The sequence below is a fragment of the Xiphophorus hellerii genome, chromosome 22, assembly GCF_003331165.1.
Source record: "Xiphophorus hellerii strain 12219 chromosome 22, Xiphophorus_hellerii-4.1, whole genome shotgun sequence".
NCBI lineage: Eukaryota > Metazoa > Chordata > Actinopteri > Cyprinodontiformes > Poeciliidae > Xiphophorus > Xiphophorus hellerii.
The window spans coordinates 16,859,949-16,879,035 of NC_045693.1; the positions used below are offsets into that span (position 1 = coordinate 16,859,949).

Sequence of the window (19,087 nt, forward strand, 5' to 3'; positions counted from 1 at the left end):
GGATAATCTTGCAATCCCCTCATTTGCTGTTGGATTCAAACTCATTAAAAAGCTGCTGCATGTTTTTCATGGTCAACAGCATCTAATTGTTAGATTAAAATAATAAATGCAAAAAAAATGGTGTTATAATTCTGAGAGTAATCAAAATCTCAATCTGACAATTAGGTGCTTGAGAGCACTACATACTGTATGTGTTGACCAGTAAAAGCCTGATTGCTGCATCTCCAATTAAAATTAAACAGGGCTCTGACTATGAGCCATTTTAGCTGTGGTGGTGTTTAATTGTCATCTTACCAGCAAATCTACAAGGAAAACAGTGCTAAATTTAGATTACCACATACTGTGAAGTTCTTACATTACAGGCTTCACAAGAAAGCCACAGAAAATTAGATGCAGATCTGCAGAAATCTGACGTTGTCATTGGAGACACAGTGGGATGGAACCCATACATAAAAACAAATGGATGAATTACACTATGAAGCAAAATGAGCAAACCTGGACGTTAATCCTGCTCAAAACGACTGCGTATTTTCACAGTGGTTGTGATTCCCTCTGCTTCTGGCTGTGTGGACTTGAACATATAAAGGGCTGTTTGGTGTGGCATATCTTCTGCTGCCACAATATTTTAATCCTTATGAAATCTACAATTTGCAGCCTGACAAAATGATAGTACTCTTTGACTGAATTCATAATTTTGATAGTGCATAGTGTGTAATATTTTTATTGAGGAGCTTGACAACAGGTCAAGTTTCTAACCCTTGTTTGTCACATTCTCTTAGCAGAGAATCCTGCAAGTAGAAAAGATCAATTTGGTTAATTAGAAATATAGCAGTCTACATTTTTTTATAAACTAAACCAATATTTGTTTAAGATTATAGTCCAAATGCAATATAATGGTGTTGGTTTATCCAATGTTTATTTAAGAACAGTCAAATGTGTTGACATTGAATATTATTAGTCAACAACATTCAATACCTACATTAGATTGTAAATGTAGTTTCAGTGTAATTTTATTCCACTCATGTTCCAGAGTAGTTAACATGACCATTCTCAAAACATAAAAAAAAAAATCATAAGCAGCATTGTGTAAAGTGTCTTCTGCTAGGTGCATTTGGTTTGTGTAAACTGCAGTTTCAGTGGAAGTAATTTTGACCACCTTTGTTTTGGTAAAGGAGCTGAACTCGTCACTGGTGGACCGGGACAGGGCCATCTGCGAGCGGAACGAGCTGCTGGAGAAGTACTGCGACGAAGTGAAGGACAAAGCAGAAGCCCAGAAGGAGCTGAGCCAGGCCTGCAAGGACATCGAGATGGTCCGGGAGGAGAGGGACGTGGCTCGCAAGGAGAGGACCGAGGCCATCATTCAACGGGATCAACTGCTTCGAGAATACTACCAGGCCAGACAAGTAATCACTCATTCTGCTGCTCTTAAAGTCTCTCAAAGGCATCTGTTTATTTGATTCTGTTTTTGTATGTAGGAGGCGATGCACCACCAATAAAACAGGAGCATGTAAAGTGTTATAGCGTAACATAGTATTTATATAGTTGCTCTTCACACCACTTATAACCTTTTAACTGAACCTCACTTATAAAGTCCTGAACTGGAATTTGTATAGGAAAAGTTTGACAACTTAAAACACTGTAATTTTTCTGTACAGGAAAGTTTACAATTGCAGTCAGTCCTGGAAATGATTGTAAAACTTGTAGATCTCATGGGAATCTGTGTGTGGCGTCCACATATGTTAACATGTTTGACAATTTCTAGAAATTAAGTAGCAATTCCTCAAATCATTAACATGAAGCCCAGGATAATTTCAGTAGAACATCATACTCATAAATGTGGCCATTTATGAGTCACATTTATGACTCACATTTATGAGTCACACATAACTAAGTAAAGTAATAATTTACTTAGTTATTTGTTGTATAATTAAAAAATAAAGAAGAAAATTCAAGGTTTATATTCAGTAAGACTTGTCAACATGTCTTCTTGACTTAAAACTCTGCCTCTCTTGTTTTTGGCTAATAATTTTTCACTACACATTTAAGTATTTGATATGCATACAAACTTTGACATTATTGAAATCATTATTTATTTATTTTTTGTAATCTATGTTCTCAGAAACAAGACTCCGCTACCCTGGACATGGAACGAGCCAATAAGGAGATAGAGATGCTGAGGAAGCAGTATGAAGCCATGTCCCAGGAACTGAAGGAGGCCACACAGGAAGCAGAGGTGGCCAAATGTCGAAGGGACTGGGCCTTCCAAGAGAGGGACAAAATAGTGGCAGAGAGGGAGAGCATAAGGTCAGTGTGTGTGTCTGTGTGTACTTTCAAACCTTTTTTTATTTATTTAATTTTAAACATAAGACACTATCAGTGAGGTTTTCATACTCATTACATTATACTTATTTGCACATATTCCTTTGCATCCTGCCACCATCTGTTCTCTCTCTCTCCTCAGAACTCTGTGTGATAACTTGCGGCGAGAAAGGGACCGGGCCGTCAGCGACCTGGCCGACGCCTTGCGTAATTTGGACGATATGAGGAAACAGAAGAACGATGCGCTGCGAGAACTCAAAGAATTAAAGTGAGTTCCCTCTCAAGTTTTTTTAAATTATACTTTTTTATTGTTCAGAGTAATTGTGCACATTTCCACTCCTTATCTGCATTTCATCTCCCCTATGCCTCTTATACTGAACCAATGTGGAGCTTGGTGGTGATTATTTTTTTTTTGGCCTCATTTCCATTTACACAGATTAACATTTTATCCCAGAAAGCATTAGTGTTTTAAGCACATGTAAACATTTTAGATCACACAGTCTCTAATTCTGTTTGCGTTATTCTATGCTGCATGCAAAGGCTCCATCTGCTGGTGAAAGTGCACATGACAGGCATTTCTAAGTCAAAGCTTTGAATGAAGAGCTGTTGATTTTTAAGGCTTGAATTTAAGTTTTGCATAAAGTTGAATCTGCTACCTGACTACAATTTGGGTTTCATCAAGACCCTATGTGGCCTGTTTTCTCTTTCAAGCCTTAAAATCAGTTGCTTCTCCTGTATTTTCAGCTCATGCAGTAACTTGGTAAAAACATTCCCTCTTTATCCTCCTTAAAGGACATGTACCTCTGGGCTTTGAATGTCATTGTTGCTTTGTAGGCAGGCCTTAATAGGACCTCATACATCTTGCTGACAAGTCCAGTTTGCTTTTAGTTTTTTTCTGCTTTAAATATAGTTTATATTCCCCAATCCGCAAAGCAGTAAAGTTTTTATAAAGACATCCAATGTCTTAAAATAAACTCTGAGCTCTATTTTAAGAACTTTGAATTGTGATAATATTTACTGTGGTACCTCACAAGTATTTGTATCTTTCAATTAAAAAAACATTTCATATTACAACCACTAACTTGAATTTAATTTGTTTAGAATTTAAATGGTTAGCCTGTCATGAAGTAGCTCATAACAGTGAAAGAGAAGGAAAGTGATCCGCTGTTTTCGAAATGTTCTGCAAATAGAAATCCTATAATTAAAAAATTTGTATTTAGTCCCTTCTAATAGTGACCCTAAAGGTACAGGTAAAGGCACTTTTATTTAAATAGCACATTTTAGCAACAAGGCAATACAAAGTGCTTTACATGAATTAAAAGGAAATACAAACAAAATAACTAACAAAAGGAAAGGGCATAAGAAGAAAAAATAATCTAATCATGATCTAAAGTATGTAAACTAGGTGCTAAATGAAGTCCAGCTGCCCTAAAATGTTTCTTGTTTAGTAAACAGCGTTCAGCTCTGTTATTTCGTCTCACTGCAGCTGTTCTGTGAATCTTCAAAGTTTGTGAGAAATGAATCCCCAGAACGAAACATGGAGAAGCAGCATTCAGCTTCTATGCACCACAAATCTGGAACAAACTTCCAGAAAACTGTAAAACAGCTGAAACACTGAGTTTCTCTAAATAAAGGCTAAAAACCCATCTGCTTACAGTTGCTTTTGAACCATAAGAAATGGAACATTGACCAATATATTCAATTTGTATTGATTTTGATGATGGCACTCGTCAAAATGTAATGTTTGTCACTGGTTTGTCAATTGTTGACTGTATGTTGTTTTATTGACTTTTTATGTTTGTGTTTTTATGTGAAGCACTTTGAACTGCCTTGTTGCTGAAATGTGCAATACAAATAAATGTGATCGATCGATTGATTGACTAATCAGCATCACAAAGACCAATGAACACAGCAGACAGTTCAGGGAGAATGTTGTGGAAACGTTTGAAACAAGGTTACATTATAAAACAATATCCAAAGCTTTTGTTCAATATACATCAAAACTGACTGCTCAGGCCAGGAGAACATTAATCAAAGGACCAGCTGAGACTCTGGAGGAGCAGGCAGGAGAATCTGTCCACAAGGCAAAGACATTTCTTCCACGCTACAAATATTGCTTTTATGGCAGAGTGGCAATAAAGATGCCAATGTTGATAAAATGCATGAGACAGAATATAGCAACCTTAATCATGTAGCAAAAAATTACAGTGGAATAGTTTATACCAAGGCAAATGACTTGGTAAATGACTTATACCAACAACTTGATATAAATCATTTGCTGACTTATACCAAGTCATTTGCCTTGGTATAAACTATTCCAAGGCAAATGGCCATTCTACCAGTCCATTCGACTGGTAGAATGGACCAATCAAAGTTCTGACCCAAATCCAGTTAATAATTTGTTGCTGGATTTGAAAAATCATGTTCACAGAGAATCTTTCTGACAATCTTCAATCTTTTGATTCACAAAACTGGTGGTGAAAAATACCAAAAGACTTGCAGATGTGGTTTTACAGGAAGGTGGTTCTCCAAAGTGATGTATTGCGAGTCAAATCTATGCCCAGATTTGAGATTTGCATCTGTTAAAAACAAATACAAAAACCAGTAAACCATATAAAGTGCCAATAGCAATACATTGAAGTTTGTGATTTCTACATTCTACAGAATGTGTAGAATTACAAAGGCAGATAAAGGAAAAAGTATTGATTTAAAAAATGTGGTTCAGTCGGATTAAATGTGTTGGTGACTGACCTTTGACCCTGCTGCTCTGTGTTAAGGGAAAAGATGGAGAGCCAGCTGGAGAAGGAGGCCCGGTTCTGTCAGCTAATGGCACACAGCTCTCACGACTCTGCCATTGACACGGACTCCCTGGAATGGGAGACGGAGGTGGTGGAGTTTGAGAAAGACAGGGTAAGACTGAGGCTGAAGTTGAAATCGGGAACAGCAAATCGAATGTAATGAGAAATAAGTTGACTGACCTGCATATCATTGCCCTAATAGGAGGACATGGACTTGAAGGCTCTTGGGTTTGACATTGCCGAGGGCGTAAATGATCCCTATCTACCTGGAGACTGTGGAATATTTGTTACAAGGGTGGATAAAGGAAGTGTTGCTGATGGAAGGCTAAGGTATGAACCTACTTAATAAACATTGTTGTTGATAGACGTCTGTTAAATTCATCATCATTTCTTCTCTTTGGACTCCAGAGTGAACGATTGGTTGTTGAAGATTAATGACATCGACTTGACCAATAAGGACAGAAAACAGGTGGTGAAGGCTGTGGTTAATGGAGGCGGATTGATCAACATGGTGGTACGAAGAAGGAAGTCTCTGGGAGGAAGGCTGGTCACCCCTGTTCACATCAACCTAATGGGACATAAAGGTACATTACACTTTAATAACACACACAGAAATGATAGGAGGAGTTGTCTTCTTACAGGGTTGAAACAGACAGAGTGAGAAGGATATTTCACTGTTACGGTTTGTAAAATCTTTCTAGCTCATCTAGTCCTGGGGTCCTTTCTTTTATCTCTTCAGATTCATGTTGTGTTTGAATCATTTATGTACTATTATTCTGCTACAGGACCCGGTGAAAGTTTTGAATTTTTAAAATTTAAAATCTGCTATTTTGTCTGTATAGTTGTCGTCGTGAATTTTATTTCCCCCTGTAGCCATTTGATTTTCTTCTTTGTGTTTCAGACAGTGGTATTAGTTTGGAAAGTGGGGTGTTTGTCACTGCCATCACCCTGGGAAGTCCCGCAGCCAGAGAGGGCTCGCTCACTGTGGGAGACAGACTTATTGCTGTGAGTAATCTTTAGACACCTTGAAATCACTTCTTTTTGGGGGGTTTTTATGTTAGCAAATTTTTACTCAACATTTATTGCTTTGGAGTAAGCACAGATTCCTTTAACTCAGTAATCCAAACCTCAATCCAATCCAGAATTGACATGCTAGGTGGGATTTAGTTGTATCCAGAACTTTCATCCCTTCTCTTAAATCCTTGGAAGAAGAGATTGATTGAAAGACTCTCTTTCTCTGCAGATACAGCAGCGAACTCCCACTGAACAAATTGGTAACGAGTAGTAAGGATGTCTGTAATGTTAATCTGTCAGAAAGAGAAGATTTAGTTTCTCTGTTCATTAAACTTAAACATTTGAGCTTTACTGTCCATACTTAATCAACCTTTTGTTAAGTGAGCTGATTACAAAAAACACAAAATGTTCCATTATACTGCTCCTCCAATTTAAAGTCATTTTTGATGAGATTCCAGACAACTTGCTGGACTCGCCTGACTTTTCTCCAGCTAAGGAAATCAGGGGCTGATTTATTGGCTAGCTGATATATTGGTGCACCCCAAGTTTATATGCACGTAATAGATCCTGCTAGTGAAAATGATTACACATTTTTGTGTCAGTTCAGCATTCTTATGTGTTTTGAACACAATTATACAGGTGTCATCATAAACTCTTAAAGTAATGTGATTGACATGCATAAAGTTAGGACAAAACATGCTGCACAGCATAATATTCATGTCCATTTTTTTCCCATTAGAGCTTTAAATAATATATTATTTGCTACATTAGCTCCAGACAGTATTAGTCTGGATAATTGTTTTCAAAACACTCAAGAATGATGAAGTGAAACAAAAATATGTAATCATTTTCAACAGTAGGGTCTGTTATGTGCATATAAATGTCAGATTTTCTCAGTTTCATAAGATAGTGCTCAAGTTGAATCTTTTATGGTGGAAATCTGTTTGAATTTACTGCAAACTAAAATGTGCTGACCTAGATTCCTTGTAGTTTTCCCATTGTAAGAGTGCAAGACACATTTCAAGCTACTGATCCTCTCTCCTGAATGTGTTGTAGTTTTGCACCTCTTTTAAGAATATTGATACCAAAGACGCACTCGTAAACACCTATGGGATTTTAGAAGAGTCACTTTCATTGCTTTTTAGTCCTATGTGACCTGTCCTTATTTTCACTGTGTCTTTGTGCAGATTAATGGAATTGCTCTTGATAACAAATCTGTGACGGAGTGTGAGGCTCTGTTGCGGAGCTGCAGGGACTCGCTGAGCCTCTCCCTTATGAAGGTGAGCTTGTTCTAATATCTCTTCCTGAACTCTCCAGCTCTGTGTGCCCTAAATAGTTGAGAAACTTTAGTAACAGAAGGTATATCTCTTAGTTGTTTATAAATCTATCAGTTTTTTTTAAATAAATCTATTTTTTGCTTCATTCCTTTGTTTTCCCATAGTTTTTCCCTCACAGCACATCAGGCCAGAACATCTTCGAGAGCCTGCGTGATTCATCCGAGAAGTCCAACGGACGCATTCTGTTGTCTGAGCTCCACTCCAGAAACAGCCGCAACCTGAAACACAACAGCTCGACGCAGACCGACATCTTCTGCCCTGATGGTGGAAGCGCCAGCTCTGGTAGTATCTCTGGGGAGAGGAGGAAGGTCAGAGGGGAGCCTGATGAGATTTATGGCGATGTGAGCAAACCGTTCTCCAGCGTTTCCCTCCACGCCACTAGTCTGCGACCTCTGGCCGACCTGGGAACCGGTCGCTACGGACCCAGCGCGTTTCAGGAGTGCTGTTCGTATACGAAGGCGCCTTCCTCCTTGCCGTTTGAGCCCATTTCCCACTCCGAATGCATTGGTATGGAGACTGCCCTGGAGAAGAAGCACAGTGGCGGCACATGGCCCAAGATGATGGTTGGAGGTATGTCGGTTGTTCCAGACAACGCTAGTCAGATCTCAGCAGCCACCCAACTCTCCATCTATAAATCACCCAAGCAGAGGAAGTCAATCTTTGACCCAGACACTTTCAAACGCCCCGAGACTCCCTCTTCCAAGCTGGAGTACTTGGCAGCCAATCAGATTGCAGCTGTAGCTTCACACTCCCCACAGTCTTCAAAGACAGAATCTCTCTCATCCTCTTCTACCCCTACTCCAACTCCTCCTACCCCTCCCACCCGCAGTGACTCTTTTAAATTCAAACACAAACATCAAAGCAGCTCCGCCTCAGACTGCACGATCACCTCCGACGGCAAAGGGGAGGCTACCACCTCCATGGCAGCAGGAGAGAGCAGAGAAAGGAGTGAGCGAGAAAGAGACAGGAATGGCAACCACTACTTCCTGGAAGGAAAGGTCCTGACTTCAAGAAAGTCATGCGATGAGGACATTGGGCGCACCAGAATGGAGGAGCCAGAGGTAAAGAGGCCTCGTCCTAAATCTGCCCCTGCACTTCGACGTCGGACCCCAAAGATCACTCATCCCCCCTTCCAGGTAAGTAGATTACACATGAATATGGAGTCCATAAAAGTGTCAATACCCCTTTAAGCTTTTTTACATTTCAGCCACAAACTTCAGTGCATTTTGTTAGGATTTATTGTGATAGACCAACACAGAGCAGGGTTGTGTTGGAAAATGTAGGAAAATGATGAAAATACGGAGGTGGCAGGGTCATTCTGTGGGGATGCTTGTTTTTAGAAGGAACAGGGAAGTTGGTCATAGTTGACTGGATGATGGCTGGAGCTAAATGTGGAAAAATACTGGGTCAGAGCTTGGATTTTAAGCAACCCTCCTCAGTTACATCTCCAGGCCCCTGAACACAACACATTCATTTTATTTTGTAGGATGTTCTTGCTGTCATTTTTCTCATTGGACGCTTCCAATAAAGAGTCATAAATGCTTTCCTAGACATATTTGTCTCTGATTCTCCACAGGGCTACTCCAACGATGAACATTCACCAGAGTCCAGGGACATACTGCACTCCCCCGGCCCCTCAAATCGCCACAGTGTCGGCTTGATACCTGCAGTCTACAATGGCTCCCTACCTCCTAGTGAGCTGCTTGCATGCTTAATTGTTGCCAGAATGTTCGATGACATTTTCTTTAACATCCTGCCATGTGCGTGTGTCTCACCAGATTCAGCCCATCGTGGACTGTCTCCTTGCCCTGCTGTGACGGCTGTGATGAGGAATCCTGTATATACTGTGCGCAGTCACCGCGTTCATACTAGCAACTGTCCATCTGTAGCATCTCAGATATGTCACCAGCACACCCACACCAGGTTAGCTTCAATTTACCACCATCATCTTTAATTTCTTAGTCAAATCTAGACTTTTAAACATTATTATACTTCAGTAGGCAGAAATAAAACCTCACTGGTGTTTCACAAGGTTCAAACTAAGGCCCACCGCTCTTTCACATTTTTCTGATAAGCCCCCTACATTTCATGTGGTGACCAATATCACTTAATTTTTATGAATATTATTTATGCTACTGCTAATGCCACTGCAAAGGTGACCTGAGCAATTTTAATTCAAAGACTAAAACCATGATTACTGTTGGTTTTATTTGGAAATCTTCAACTATTCGTACAGAAAAAATTAAAACATTGATGTCAGTATATTCAATAGTTGTTTCATTCTTTTCTCCTACGTTTTGCAGTTCTTTCACTGTCGATGTGTGTGCTTTTTAAACGCAGTTTAATACAGAGTAACTTTATTAATTATCCACAAGACAAATGCTAGTTTGACCATTGAGTTTCTCTTTTATGTTTTCTAATTAGATTAGTCATCTAGTTGCGGGCAGAATCATAATGGTCATTAGTTAGGATGCCTTCAGTTATTGCTGTCATCGTTTGTGAGACCGTTTGAAATTTGCATTGCGGTCTTGCTACACAACTTTTAGTGTTCTGCTCCTTATGGACCCTTAAAGAACATAAGTAGGTTGTAATTCTACTGGTTTAGAGTTACAACCAGTAGCTCTACACCAATAGAATTACTGATTCCAATTATTCTGTTCCCAATGGCCAAACTGGCTAATTAAAATGTCCTCTATGTCTTAATATTTGGGTTTTTTTTTTGTGTGTGGGTAAGTCAGCCGATTGATTAATCTAAAAACAAAAAAAAAGCGCACACTTGTTTTTTAGAGGGCATATTTTATGCACAATTCTAACTTTGTGTGTCTGTGCAGCCCCCAACACCAGGGTCGCCTGAGCTTGGACCTGAGCCAGCAGAAGCGCACCAGCGATTACTCTGAAACGTCCTCATCACGCAGCAGCAGAGCGTCACACGGTACAAACTCACTGCCCTCCAGCGCACGGCTCGGTCAGTCTGACACCCACACATGCACACAAACAAACGCATATGAAGGGTTTTTACCTCCTTTTCCCTTTGTCCTTCTGGATGTTGTGACAAAGGTTTTCAGTTGTACGTGTTATTATCTCCAGGTTCTTCCAGTAACGTCCAGTACCGCACAGAGAGGATCAAAATCCCCTCAACTCCCCGTTACCCCCGCTCCATGCTGGGCTCAGACAGAGGTAAGGTACTTTCAGATGCAAACAGCATAATCCTCACTTAATTCTTTCAGACTGTGATTAAAATTAAAATAAGGTTATTAATATTATAGGATTAATGAACAGGAATTGGTACTTTCAATGTGTATAAATAAGCACTAAAATGAAGATCCTCACCACAAATTAAAGGTTGCTTGAGTGGAATAAAGCGGAATCATTTTTATCTTACAATTAAATCACTGATTTTTATAAACCTCCAAATTAATTATAATTGTAGACCTTCATTGTCTCCCTTTCTGCTCCTCTTTTCATGAATCTAGGCTCTCTGTCACACTCCGAGTGCAGCAGTCCCAGCCTCATCACCCCTCCGCAGTCGCCACTCAACCTGGAGACTTCCTCGTTTGCCAGCAGCCAATCACAAGGCTCCATTTCCACGTTACCGCGTATCTCAGTCAGTCCTGTGCCAATAGGGGAGCGCAGAAAAGACAGGTATCTATTTTAATGGATCCTATGGCTTGCTTTAAGGTGGACGACATGTTTGTGTTGTTTATTCACTTCATAATTACTTTCTTTAAATGTTGGAAGTGTTTGTCAAGTGTATCCGAGTTGCCTCTTAAAAAAGGGAGAAGATGCAAAAAATGTCGAAATCCAAACTGTAAATTTTAAAGATTTTAGTTATAACAACTGAACTGTGATGCATCATCTCTCAGATGTAGTATAACAGCGTTGCCTGGCTACAGTGCCACCATAATCCACCATTTGATCTGTTGTTGACTAACTTCACAGGAGTTGCGGTACGTCTCTGGCGTTGACACTGTGTCTGTCTCTCTATGATATCTGTCTCTCCCCGTTCTCCTCTTTATCTTCCTCCCGCCTCTTTGCAACCCTCTCCCTCCAGATCTCTTTATCGTAATCGCTCTTTTCTAAGGATTCCTCTGGCTGCAAGGCCGAGGTTCTCCTCTCTCAGGAGCCTCAGGTTTGTCCTCGATCATCCACGCTGCAAAGCAGGGAATGCCACCACTCTTACCCTTCCCTGCCCCACAAGTCTCTACAGTGTTTCACATGTTCTAGAGCAGATAAGATGCTGGATGGAAAGTGAATATCCCGAAGGAGCAGAACACTCTTTTGCAGTTTACGTGCACTTTGTGGAATGCAAAAAGAGGTTTTGTGATGTTTTTCACCCAGCCCCCCCGGGAGAACGGTTTAATTTGGAGATTTCTGTTTCTTTGCATGCAGCAGTATGATTTGTGCCTTAGGAAAACACACAAGCTCAGATTAGCTACACTTGGTGAACTTCAAAGGTTCAGTGTTATTTTTGTGCTTGCACATTGCCCCGTTCATGTCCAAAGACCCACTTGAATCTCAGTGCATGTCCCAATAATGCTGTATGCATGTGTGCGTCTTTGCCTTAGGCCAGATCACCCTTCAGTCTGCAGTATGTATGTTATGCAATGTATTATTCAACATCCAGCTTCTGGGTCATATCTCTGTCCGTACACCAGCACTCTTGTTTACCCCATTCTCTGGCTGCAATCCATTTTCTCCTGTGTGCTTATGAATTTGGAAGGCATGTTACAAGCCCAACCTTGTTATGAAGACACAGAGTTCATAAAAGTCTCCTCTAAATGAGGGCATTTTCCTGTGTTTTTACTGCTCACTTTGCATTTATGTAGTGTGATCTAAACCCTTCCACTCTCGTCTGTAAGCTCGGTATAAAGTAGCTCCAGAACTGTGTTTTTCAGTAGCGTTCCACAAGACCCACTGCCCTGCATCGTCCTGATTTTTACTGTTTTGTTTTAGATGTTTTTTTTAGTAAAGAATGTTTCATACAAAATTTCACAAATAGGCCTAGAGAGCCTCTTTTCTCCTTTGTACAAGTATTAGCAAAAGAAAATGTACAAGTACAAATGCCTACATGTCTAAAACCACAGTTCTTGGCATATCTGTTGGCAAATAAATAAAAGATCTTGTACATGAATAACTTTTTTACAGTTGCCTAATCTCTTACTGAAAAATTTTTTAAAATGCAAATGAATTGAATTAAATGTATCAAGTTTGTGTAAAAATTCCACATTAAGAAATTAAATCTGTGGAGGCCTAATGATTAAGATCCCAACTGTTTACACTTTGTGCAACCGTTCTTGGTCTACTGGGCAGCACTACTGCTGCTTGTAGAATTGAATAGAAATATCTCTTATTATCCCACAGTGGGGACATACAGATGTGACTGTTGTGTCCAGGCATATAGGTTCACACAAAGGTAAAGTATTTATAAAACATGCAAAAATTAAGGATGGGATTATCGCATAATGGCATACTCTGTTCTAAAGAATACTGAATATATCACAAGTTTGAAACATCAAGAGGGAAGATCTTTGATGCTCTGGGAACCTTTCTAGATCATCCTAAGTATTTGGTCCTCACCACTTTCTTCCTCCTCTTTAACTAATTCCTCAAGTTTTTTGTAGGATTTACATCTGTGGACTGAGGTGGCCTTGTAAGGGAGTTAATGTGGTGTCCAGTGAATTATTTCTACGTAGATTTGTCCACATGCTTTATAATTAAACTGCTGAAACATTTTATTCCATTTGTCAGACATGGTGGACATGGCAGGTTTTTTTTGCAGCCACAAGATTTACTTTCTTTTTTTCATTAATGCCTTAATCAGCTTTGAAGCTATAGCGGTAATTTAACAACAAAAAGAAAAATGAGAACATTGTGTTTTATTATCAAAGAAAAAACCTTTGAGTGCTCAACGTTAAGAGTCTAAACAGATAATTCATGCAGGACACTGGGTTCTGAGGATCAGGATTGAAAATCAGTGAGCAGATTTAAGGGGCGTTTAGTTAATCTCCGGCTCAAGCATTTTTAAATCTCAACACAAGCTTTCTGTTGATATTCTTTGATTTGCAAAATTTTAGCGCGAAACCCTGTAAAGTAACTTGATGGTGCCCCGTCATCTTTGTCCTTCTCTTCTTTTGTGTTGAGTTGTGCTTCTGCGATGCTCCTTTCTAATTTTGGTCCCTCTCTCACATCAGGCCGTACTTGGAGGAACCGCGCAACGTCATCGTTCACAAAGGTGTCGAGCCTCTGGGCATCTCTATTGTGAGCGGGGAGAACGGAGGAATCTTTGTTTCAAAAGTTACTGGAGGGAGCATCGCCCACCAGGCAGGATTGGAGTATGGAGACCAATTACTGGAGGTAAGAACAACTTGCTGAATGTCACAGGTCGTATCTCAAGGCTACAAAAATAACAGGTTTTCTCAAATACATGAAAGAAAGCAAACTTATAGTTTTGATGTGATTATTTATTTAGTTTTCCATAAACTAAGTAATTGTGCTACTAACTTTGCATTAATTCTGCAGGTTATCCTGAATTAATGCAGGATAACCTGCATTCATTTTTAAGCTGGTTTATATTTGCACTTTTTTATGAACTCCTCGTTCAATCCATTCCATAAATCTACTCCACACACTAATGAACAAAAACTCTTTTTGGTTGTTCTAATAATTTGTGCCTCATGTGTATTAAAAAGAAAAATGCTGAATATTCATTAATAACTTTTGACATGACTATAAATTTGTAGAGCAGGAATTTTGTATAATCCAAACCCCTGACAGTTAACACAAACTTCACCCCCAAGCAGCTCTAATCATTTAAAGCTCTTAATAATCTGGACACACACTCTGTTTCAGTGTCACATCCTTTGACCTCATCATTTTCTCTATTACTACACCTTTTCCTCTTTATCAGTTCAACGGTATCAACTTGCGGAATGCTACAGAGCAGCAAGCTCGTCTCATCATTGGACAGCAGTGTGACACTATCACCATCATGGCCCAGTACAACCCACATATGTACCAGCTGGGCAACCACTCTCGCTCCAGGTAAAATTGTTCTCTGTTGTTTTTTCTTCTTTTCTTTTTTTTTGCTTTAAATCTACCTTTTGAGACGTTTTTCAGAAAATCATTTGTGCTATACTTTCCTTCATAAATAAAAGTTGAAATAATATTTCAATATGTTTTGTAGAGCAGTGTTTTAGAGATGTAAAGCTTGGTAAGATTCACTAAATTTAGCAGAGATCTTTTTCTTAGATGCTTGATTTCATTAAGGTCATTAAGAAACATTTAAGCTTTGGAAACAATCTGAGTCTTTTTACCGTCAATCAGACCTGAAGCTCTTCCCTTTGAACTGCAGTCCTGTCAAAAACCGCCACCCTCCCCTCCCCCACCAATACAGCTTGAACGGCTGGCCTAGTTGAAGCCTTTGGGGAATTGGTTGGCACAGAAAGGGATCCGGATGGATTTTGTCACAGCACTCCCTTTTATTTGCTTGATTTTCAAACTATTAACTCAAATTCAATTCTTCATCTTTTCTGCAAATTCAAATATTTGAGAAACCGTCCCACATTACAAAAGCAATCACTGAGGCGCAAAGCCATAAATGATTAAATATGAGTTAAACCAGGCAGCTGATGAGCTCTTGTGGTTCTCACTGAAAGTCTACATTAGGAATTTCTGGCCCTTGTTACCAGTAGATAAGTTTGTATTATTGCAATACACACCTTAAGGATTGCAAAACAAATTTGCTACAGCCTTTATGCTTTTCATTCATTTTTGGTTTATTCCCAAATGTACATGTTTGTAGTGTTTTATTGTATTTATTTATTGCTATTTGTGATTCACTTCATACTAAAGGACCATTTGTCCCATATTAGGGACAAATTAAGAGCTCAGCTATTCTATTTTATTTTATTTTATTCTATTCCATTCAGCTGAAATCTCTTTTTCTTTCCCTGCAGTTCCCGTCTTGAGCCCTCAGTCAGCAATCAGTCAACCCCACAGGGGAGCGGGACTGCAACTCCAGACAGTCACTCTGCTATTGATACGCTCAGCGAGCAGGACGAGGGCACACTCACTCCCTCCTCCAAGCAAACTACCCCTACTACCAGCCCCAACAGTTTTGTCAGGTAAACATGTAAAATAAAAAAAAGTTGAGCTAAAATATTCTCTGCCTGAACAAAAATGCGAGGAAAAACCCTTAGTAGCACCTGAAAGCGTCTCCTTTCCTCCTCCAGAGTGCCGCCTGAGGGCAACAAGAAGGCTGGTGAGCCCAGACTTGTGACAGTCCACCGGCCTGGGGTGGAGGTGGGTGTTACTCTCTGTGGGGGGAACCTGCGGGGCGTCTACATAGAGAGTCTGGATGAGGACAGTCCTGCAAGAGGTCCAGATGGGCTTATTCCTGGGGATCTCATCCTAGAGGTACTAACTTGTATTCACTGTATTTTATGCTGTTGTCAAAGACTTGCTGCTTTAGAAATATTGAGTGTTTTCAGGCAAGAATTGGGGATTTTGATTGTTTATTCTTCAGCAGTATGCAGATCTTGTTCCATACCTGCTGCCAAAGCTGCAGCTATTCAGTCCCCTCTGCCCTAATAAGCTTTGTGTTCCTCTGCTGCCACGAGGTGCTACTGCTTTCCATCATGTCATTGTATCTCATTGATCTGCTCAGTCTCATTCCACATTGGTAATCTTTCCAGAACACCACAAATTCTTGCTAGACATTTCTTGGCATGCTCCTACTTAAGCTCTCAGCCACAGAGAGTCTGCTGTGGAAATTGCAATGCAGTTCTGTCATCAGACCGCACAGCTTCACGCTGTCCTTCAATCTCCTTGTTTGTTTTCCTCCCTCATACGTGACACAAATCAATACTGCGACACTTTAATGGCGCTGAAAGCTTGGAGAAAATGTGGCTATTTACTAGCGGAGCCTTCACAGTCGGGGGAAATTGTTTTTGCACTCATCAGTTTTCTGTCATGTCAGTTTTATATCTTTTGTGACGCAACATTCTCCCTGGTCTGTATTTTTGTTGTAACTTTGTTTTGTTTTGTTATTTCCTCTGTCTCAGTATAACTTGGTGAACATGAAGAATAAGACGGCTGAAGAAGTGTACGTTGAGATGCTGAAACCTGCAGAGACAGTGACATTAAAGGTGCAGCATCGGCCTGATGATTTCAGCACGGTCAAAGACGCACCCGGAGATGGCTTTTATATTCGGTGCGTATTTACATGAACAGCGGAGTGTCTCTATATAGTTGATTATCTCTGATAAATCATATTTTTCCAGTAGTTCATTTCAAAAATCTATGTAACACATACTGTATATACATTACACATAGTGATATATTTCAAGCATTTGTCTCTTTTTATTTATTTATGGCTATTTCAAGCTATTTCAATAGATTTTGTACTGAAATGTAATGTTAATACATATAAAATCATGGAGAAGTTGCCGTACTTGACCTCTGTTCAGCAGACAGTTATTGACGGCAAAGTTAGTGAAGGCAGGTGGAAGAAAAAAAGTGAAAGGAAAAATAAGTACTCCACTGTGGTGTAATGTACAATTGTGGACTGTTTTTATGGGTCTTAAATAATATTCTAATTATATGAGAAATTAGATTACAGTGATTACAGTTAATTTTTTGTTAACTGTAATCATTAGACTTATCAGAAATAAACCCTTGAAATGCATCACTCTGTATTTAATGTATTTTACATTAATTTATATTTATTTTACATTTTACGTTGTTGTTTGGACTTTCTTTAACATGGTACAGGAAAGGACCTCAACCAAGCAGTAGCAGCTTTATTGCTCTCTGTTATGCTATACATAGCCTCCAGAGCCCTTCGGACAGTGTGTCCCATTCTCACCGAGCCAATTGTGTCCCAGATCCGTTGTGTTACCGCAGTGATTCTAATTTGCCATCGCTTAAGGTCGTCTAATCCTTTTCGTCCTCATTGTTTTCTTTAGTCCTTAAAATCACACTAAATTCAAAAGGAGACTACAACTTTGAATTGGTTCGCTTTTATTCTCGGTTTGTTTCCACAGCTGCCACAGTCACTCGTCAAATAGACAGGCAGGTTTGTGATGTCATCTGCAGTAAATACACTCAGCTTGCCTGGCTGACACAGATAGGCTGCTTGGGAATAACTTACGAGCCTCGAGTAAGACAAAGAAAAGGCCTTTGGTGTCGCTAGATAAACTTGCTCTGCACCTCCTTTGTCATCCTACTACTGCATTGAAGATCCTTAATCTGGTTCTCCTCATACCTCATCTCCTCTCCCATTTTTATCAGCTTCACGCTCTTCATCTTGCCCTCTTACCGCCCTTCTCTTAATAACTCCCTATCTATCTATGTCTCTGCCTCCCAACAGAGCACTTTACGACAGGGTGGGGGAGGCTGAAGGAGACCTCAGTTTTAAGAAGGATGACATCCTTTATGTGGATGAGTCGTTACCAAAGGGCAGCTTTGGGACCTGGATGGCCTGGCAGCTAGATGAGAACGCACAGCAGATCCAGAGAGGACAGATCCCCAGCAAATACATGTGGGTGGGAAAAAAAACAAAAATAAAACTAGGGTGCGACTTGCTGGAGATGCACCAATCAGAAGGTTTTTGAAATGCATTACTCTGTACTGTTCTTTTTAAACACTCATTTTGTATTGCGTAGTACTGCCACTTTTAATTTAGCAAATTATGATTTTAAAAAAATCAACAAATTACTTTCTTAATTTACGTTTTGGACAATTCTGTGGTTAAGCAAGATTTCACCATTTCCAAACAAAAATGAATAAGGAGTTGACATTTGAAGCCTTTGTGTCTGTCTGTAGCCGTAGCAACATTTATGGCTGTTGTATATGTTTGTAAAAATTGAGATGTCACCTCCAAAAGATCAGAGATCTACCTTTTCTGCAAAAACAGAGCAGATTACCTGGGAAACAAACTTTGGTCCGTTTAAATCCAACCAAAGAGTTCTGGTGTAAATCGCTGTAGTTTGTGTATTCTCTCTATAATAGCTGAATTGTCAAAAGTAAGACATTCAGCTTCAAGTAGCTTTCAGTTCCAACATGCCTGTGTAGGATGTTTTTCTAGAAGCTCCTTGCACTTTTATTGATTCCTTAAAGGAATATTGTTTGTTTTAAACGCCCTGTTGAGACTGAAAACAGCTAACTTTGAGGCCTCTTTCCTCAGTAACAACTTAAACTCTGAAGAGAGTTATTGCATGTGCAACGCAGAAGCACACGGTGTGGTGCATTTACTGTTGAGCAAAACCATTCCATTTTTAGCCTCTGACCATTCAAGTGCATCTCTAGTAACGACACACATACTGCTGCAACCCACGAACTATACGAGATTTTTAGTTTGGAGACCTTTAGAGAGAATGTTTTGGGTTTTTTGTGTGTGTGTATGTGTGATGTAGGATGGACCAAGAGTTTTATCGCAGACACAGTGTGACAGAAATGAAGGAAGATTCCAGCAAGACTCTCTCTGCAGCCGCCCGCCGATCGTTTTTCAGGAGGAAACAGAAACACAAGCGCAGCAGCTCCAAAGATAGTAAAGAGATGGTGGCTCTGGACACCATCAGCACTGATTCCATCCCCTTCCTGGATGGTGAGAGGAAAATT

At 39.8% G+C, this 19,087-nt stretch overlaps 1 protein-coding gene across 3 annotated transcripts in view; it reads left to right on the forward strand.

Moving 5' to 3' along the window:
- The window catches only part of dlg5a (discs, large homolog 5a (Drosophila)), a 43,838-nt gene that overhangs the window by 20,898 nt on the left and 3,853 nt on the right, over positions 1 to 19,087 (forward strand). The window contains exons 8-29 of one of the 3 annotated variants that reach the window (XM_032552920.1): positions 1,173 to 1,403; positions 2,120 to 2,304; positions 2,462 to 2,587; positions 5,097 to 5,229; positions 5,320 to 5,447; positions 5,526 to 5,701; positions 6,019 to 6,122; positions 7,319 to 7,411; positions 7,573 to 8,604; positions 9,045 to 9,162; positions 9,247 to 9,391; positions 10,300 to 10,433; positions 10,556 to 10,645; positions 10,942 to 11,110; positions 11,520 to 11,597; positions 13,660 to 13,822; positions 14,376 to 14,509; positions 15,424 to 15,591; positions 15,700 to 15,883; positions 16,531 to 16,679; positions 17,838 to 18,008; positions 18,883 to 19,073. In XM_032552920.1, coding sequence (XP_032408811.1) covers positions 1,173 to 1,403; positions 2,120 to 2,304; positions 2,462 to 2,587; positions 5,097 to 5,229; positions 5,320 to 5,447; positions 5,526 to 5,701; positions 6,019 to 6,122; positions 7,319 to 7,411; positions 7,573 to 8,604; positions 9,045 to 9,162; positions 9,247 to 9,391; positions 10,300 to 10,433; positions 10,556 to 10,645; positions 10,942 to 11,110; positions 11,520 to 11,597; positions 13,660 to 13,822; positions 14,376 to 14,509; positions 15,424 to 15,591; positions 15,700 to 15,883; positions 16,531 to 16,679; positions 17,838 to 18,008; positions 18,883 to 19,073 — 4,102 coding nt within the window. The remainder of the gene's footprint in view (positions 1 to 1,172; positions 1,404 to 2,119; positions 2,305 to 2,461; positions 2,588 to 5,096; positions 5,230 to 5,319; positions 5,448 to 5,525; positions 5,702 to 6,018; positions 6,123 to 7,318; positions 7,412 to 7,572; positions 8,605 to 9,044; positions 9,163 to 9,246; positions 9,392 to 10,299; positions 10,434 to 10,555; positions 10,646 to 10,941; positions 11,111 to 11,519; positions 11,598 to 13,659; positions 13,823 to 14,375; positions 14,510 to 15,423; positions 15,592 to 15,699; positions 15,884 to 16,530; positions 16,680 to 17,837; positions 18,009 to 18,882; positions 19,074 to 19,087) is intronic. The other 2 variants (XM_032552921.1, XM_032552922.1) reach the window with 2 other exon arrangements.